Source organism: Acanthisitta chloris, unplaced genomic scaffold, assembly GCF_000695815.1.
Source record: "Acanthisitta chloris isolate BGI_N310 unplaced genomic scaffold, ASM69581v1 scaffold5688, whole genome shotgun sequence".
NCBI lineage: Eukaryota > Metazoa > Chordata > Aves > Passeriformes > Acanthisittidae > Acanthisitta > Acanthisitta chloris.
Genome location: NW_008688646.1, coordinates 48,968 through 54,940, shown reverse-complemented (window position 1 = coordinate 54,940; position 5,973 = coordinate 48,968). Strand labels below are relative to the sequence as shown.

At 39.5% G+C, this 5,973-nt stretch overlaps 1 protein-coding gene across 1 annotated transcript in view; it reads right to left on the bottom strand.

Annotated features, from left to right (window-relative positions):
* Nucleotides 1-1,734: 1,734 nt before the first annotated feature.
* The window catches only part of VWA3B (von Willebrand factor A domain containing 3B), a gene marked incomplete at its 3' end in the record, with an annotated part of 51,473 nt that continues 47,234 nt past the window's right edge, over nt 1,735-5,973 (bottom strand). The window contains exons 21-22 of the mRNA XM_009081110.1: nt 3,889-3,939; nt 1,735-1,954 (exon numbers count right to left, since the gene is read on the bottom strand). Coding sequence (XP_009079358.1) covers nt 1,735-1,954; nt 3,889-3,939 — 271 coding nt within the window. The remainder of the gene's footprint in view (nt 1,955-3,888; nt 3,940-5,973) is intronic.

The window sequence follows — 5,973 nt, the reverse complement described above, 5'->3', positions numbered from 1 at the left end:
TCCCTGCTGCAAAGTATTTCAGCTGGCAGTTTATTTCTTTACACCCATTTTGTAGACAGACATCACAGTTGGCAAAACCTCCAAGAGCATTTTTAAGAAGCTCCCTATTTTTTTTAATATTTCTTTCACCATTTTTCTACCCCATAAACAGAATTCTAATTACATCTGCAATTCTGCCTCTCACTCTTAAAGCCTTTCAGTTGCAGATTAGCAATTACTGATCATGGTGCTCTGATTAGACTCCTAAAGCAGGTTGACTCAGGATAAGTGATTGCACAATGTTAATCACATCATGTCTGAGAGCACCATTGGTTGTCCCAAGGCAACAGTAAAACCACAGGCAACGAATGAAACATGAACACGTTTCTGCTGCTCTTGTTTTGGCACATTGTACAGCAGAGGTAAATCAATAATCAAAACAGCTGCAATAGCAATGTGATATTTTCACACTAATGTAGAATGAAATGAGATTATCTGGTTTTTGAAGACATTAAAACGTTTTCAAAGGCACAGTCTTCATGGAAAAAAATAACCTTAAAAACTACAGAAAACTGAATATGATCCTTTCCATAATTACTTATTTTCATACATAACCTGTGCTATCATAATATATCCTACCCCATTTAACACAAATTATGGTTCATAACCTACATCACAGGATGCAAAAACTCTTGTTGCTCTTGTTGAAAGACAAAGGTATATCTCAGTCGAGGAATGCCAAATAAACCAAAATATTTTTGTTATATTCTGGTCAGCAGAGGATGTGGACACACAATTTACAGTTGCAAGTTCCAGTTGTACATTCTCATTCACTGCTGAGCCTTCATAGAATAGGTTTGTGCTGTGCCCATTTGAGTTTCACCTACATTGCCTCTTCAAACTGATGGGTGTGTGTCTGTATTTATATATGTTTACATGCACACATCAAGGCAAAAAAGGACTCTGAGGATTATTTGTCTATGCTTCCTACTTAACAGAAAGCATAGTGACCACACAGTACTTTCCCTCACCCAATGACATAAACCAATGAACAAGAAAAGGAATCAATAGATGAGGTTTATGATTAATTCTCAATTTGTTTTTACTTATCCCCTATTAGAGCTTAGAAGTCTAAGGAAAGATTTTCTTTCTTGTTGATTTTCTAGAGAGCTTATTTTACTATTATTTATGAATTAATTATTTTAATATTATCACAGTACCTAGCCAGCAGCTCTGCAGAGGCAGCAGCACTCCCAGGGAAGCACTGCTTGATGAAGCCTTTAGACATCAAAACTTGAAATGAGAGAATCCCAACTCTTCTCTGCATCTTTTCTCTTACAAGAAATATACCATGGAAGATTACAGTGAATTACTCCAACACTACAAGATCTTTTAGTTCTGCTTATCAGATATTAACCTAACCACGAAGCTTATATCAAAATTGCCTTTAATGTATCTGTTCTTTCTCTTCCCTGCTGCTGTTGCAGAGGGGATAAAGATACTTTGCTTTGATTTATTTCTAAGAGGCTCAATTTCTGTGGCTCTCTCAGCTTCAGAACTTTTGCCTCCTCAGTGCTTCAAAAAAGTCATTGAAACTTGCTCCCTTTTTAACTGCCTTCTTTCCTCTGTCTGTTTTATTTAGCATCATGCCCTGTATCTACTTTATCAGCTATAATGGTAGAACAAAACTGTCCCAGAAGCACATACTGAAGAGGAATATCTAAGGAGGAAAAAAATTCCCTTCCAAAGTATTACCTTTTTATTGCTGCTTATGTGCAATTCTGAGCTTTTCTCCATTTCCTTTTTGACAGCTTCCTGAAGATCAGAGGCTTGTTGTGCATATCTTAATGCTGTCAGTATCTCATCTTCTAACAGTTTTATGTCTTCATAGGAAATTGGCCATCCCAAATTCTCTAGAGCCTCCAGCAAAGCCTCTTTATGATGCATGTATTGAACTGGCCCATTCTCTTTAAATCTAAAAAAAAATGTATTTTTACAAAATGAGTAGGTACAAAATCACAGGTAGGAAAAATTTGAATTCTATAATTATTTTACAAATAGAATCACAAAGCCTAAAGGCAGAATAAAGCATCAGAATCATCCAATCTATCTTCTGTATGCCACAGGTCCTTGTGTTTCACCCAGATACTCTGGTGTTTAATCAAATAATCACATCTGGCACAACCATATCTCAGAGAAAGACACCTACAGAGCAATTCAAGTGGCTGAGCATAGGTGCCTGGTGTCATGTGTGAGGCATCAGCAAAGAATTTGCAGACACAGCTGAGAAACTGTGGAAATCCCTGGCCCTCCTGGAGCAGCAGGTAGCGTGGTTAGCACCTAGACAACCTAAAATGGCACTAGACACCCACCAAGTCCAGATTTGTCACATCAGTCTTGACTGATCACATAAAAAGAGACAATCTCCTGCTGTTTATTGCTCTGCCAGTCCTGTACTGCTCCATTTCACACAGGGATCAGGTGTTTTGCTTCCATTTGTGATTCAGATGATGTCAGTGTCCACTGGACTAAACAGCCAGTTTGAACCCACACTTACACACCAAAAGGTGAAATGGATAGTCAACTTATTAACAGAGAAAATGACAACAAACTGAACCTTCCAAACTCCAGAACAGGCAGAATTAGTTGCATCTTCAATTGGCAGCAACATACTTGTTTTTAGTCCTCTAAAAGCAGCTCTTTTGTGCCCCTGATCATTCAAATTGTAAACTCAGAAGAGGAATAGATCAAATTTCTATACTCTACAACTCATTGTCTATCAACAGACACCTCCTTCCTTTTCTTTTTTAACTTTATACACTGTTCTTTTGTTTACTAGTCCTCATTTCCTCTCTGCACCAGAATGTGGTTATAGTTCTCCTTAGTAATGATAGAACTGTGGGTTGTTTTTCATTCATTAGCTTAAGTTTTCTAAAGAGCATTCTAGTTTTCATTCCCATTTTTCTGCCTAGGAGTATTTCAGGCCCATTCAGTTTTCATTGGGGCTGTTCAGCCTGGAGAGGAGAAGGTTGTGTGGAGACCTCAGAGCAACTTCTCAGTATCTGAAGGGCCTACAAGGAGCCAGAGAGGGACTCTGTGTCAGGAACTGCAGTGACAGGACAAGGGGAAATGGGTTCAGACTGAAGGAGGGAAACTCTAGGTTGAATGTGAGAAAAAATGTTTTTTCCTGTTCTGGTGGTGAGACCCTGTCCCAGGTTGCCCAGGGAGGCTGTGGCTGCCCCAACCCTGGCAGTGTTCACAGCCAGGTTGGATGAGCCTTGAGCAACCTGATCTAGGAGATGTCCCTGCCCATGGTAGGGGGGGTAGGACAAATTATCTGTAAGGTCTATTCCAACCCCTAAATTCTATGATTCCATGATTCTATGATCTTCACTTTATTCTCTGATATAAACAGATGCTAACTTAACCAATGTCAGCCCTGTTTATACAGGCACTAGTTCCCTAAATGGATCCACAGAAATAGGCTAGTTAAAGTGATACAAAGCTCCAGTGTGATACACAGCTCCAGGACATGCTGTTAAGGTTCCTATTACACCTTTACAAAACAGCCACTGGAGTGCTCTTTGACAGATGAGAGAAGATTTACTTCCATGCCAAAGGCAATGACATGCTGCCCTCCCAAGGCTCTGCCACTTGACACTGTTAAGAATAGATCAGCAGCATTCCAATGGAATGCAAGTCCTTTCCTTTAAAAACAACCAGCACCACAAGAACGAGGTCCAGAATTTACCATTACTCCATATCACATATACATTTCTGAAAGCAAAGTATAATTATGAAATAGCTGGAAATTAAAGCAGTTGGTTACAGAAATAATGATAAAAGACTATCAAATATCTATGACCAGCCCTTCAGAGGTAAGCTAGAAAACCAAAAGTGGTAGCTTACTTGTCTCTTTCCTCCTGAGGCAGTGCTCTCCAAACAACTAGGTTTAGGCGCCTGTTAAAGAAAGCAGAGCAGGTTTTGAGGGAATGCAGCTCCTTGTGCTGCTAATCATCTCAGAACTAGCAAATAAACACAGTTTCTCAAGATATCTGCACTGATTTGTATTCCAAGAGCACTGTATCATCAAATTGCACCCTTATCATTCAGCTATGAAATTACCAACTGCAAAAGAAGATGGGAAAACAGCATTTTCCATCAAGTAGCACTGTGACTATTTCAGGGTCATTGAAGGTTTAATGGCAATCACTGCTGCTTCCTGCCAGGAGTTTCTATGGGTGATTCTCTTCACCAACAGCAAGTTAAATCAAATAATAAAACTGATTAAACGCCAGTTAAGCTGCACAGTCCCTCCAATTAAACAGGTTCAGGAACCAAAGCCTGAATGTAGTAATGCTAATTTTATTTCTTCTCTCTGCTAAGATTACTCCTCAGTTGTGCCATTCAGGTTTCTAATTCATTACACTCTGGCTATGAAGAAAGGACAGGAACCCAGAAGAAGTGATTATCCCAAAGCAATGCAGTTCTGTGATCTTTTAAAAGCACCCACTAAACTTTCTGCTGTTGTTTGTTAGACATAAATTATAAACTCTTACTAGGTCATCTAGCTTATGTTGTTCTCTAATACCATCTCAAACAATTCAGCCATCACTCAATTGCTTCATTTCATACTACAGCAATAAACCTCTACCAATGAACCTAATTGCTGTAATTCTAAAACCGAAATCCAAATTTCCTTTGGAATATGAGAATAAATGAATTGCTAGGAAAAATTCAGATTGTAACCATTAGACTATTAACACTCTTGCCATATTTACTGGTGAAAGTACAAAAAAGCTCCAACACATTCACAACAGATTTTGAATATGAATTTCTTGATGATTCATTTTATCGGCTAGAAACCAAATCCCAGCATTTTCAGAATGTAAATTACTTAGTTTATTCACAATCTGTAGTCTCAGCATGCTCCACTGCCTATTTCATCCTTCTAAATGTGCACACTATTAAATAACTCATTTGTAAAAGTTTCTGGCTATGCCAAATCATACAAATTATGAAGCTTCCAGTATTTTTCTCCTTCAATACTGTATATTCTCTTTGTCAGAGCACAAAATTTCTGCCCTCACCACTTTTCTCTCTCTAAACCTAGCACCATGGGGCAGATATTGTCGTGTTTGCTTCTGATCTTGAAACCTGCATGCTCTGATGTATAGTTTCATCTGTAAGGACATGGAACTGTTAGAGCAAGTCCAGAGGAGGCCACAAAGTTGCTCAGAGCACTGGAGCATCTCCCCTATGAGCACAGGCTGAGGGAGTTGGGGCTGTTCAGCCCGGAGAAGAGAAGGTTGTGTGGAGATATCAGAACAACTTTTCAATATCTGAAGGGGCTACAAGGAGCTGGAGAGGAACTCTTTGTTAGGAGCTGCAGTGACAGGACAAGGGGAAATGGGTTCAGACTGAAGGAGGGAAAGTCTAGGTTGGATGTGAGAAAAAAGATTTTTCCTGTTCTGGTGTTGAGACACTGTCCCAGGGTGCCCAGGGAGGCTGTGGCTGCCCCAACCCTGGCAGTGTTCACAGCCAGGTTGGATGAGCCTTGAGCAACCTGCTCTGGTGGGAGGTGTCCCTGCCCAGGGCAGGGGTTGGGGCTGGATGATCTCTAGGGTCCATTCCAACCCCTAAATTCTATGATTCTATGATCTATATATGTCAGAATGAATCTGTGACCAATCACTATTTACAAATCTGAACAGAGATCTTTTCAGATTCAATGTCTAGAAAAATACTGTGGCATTTAAAGCAAAATAAATCTGAGTGGGTTTCTGTTTTACATGTAGAGGAAAAGCAACGAGATCTCTGTTTTACATTGTCAGTGATAAGGCTCTTCAGACAGATCTGTCTTCTAGACATCTTTTTCACAGAAGTAGGAACTCAATCCTATTATTTTAAATACACTGATTCATTGACCTCTAGGAGAAAACATAAGGAAAACAGGCTCTTAAACACCAGAGTCCTAAGGAGACTGTCAGTAGA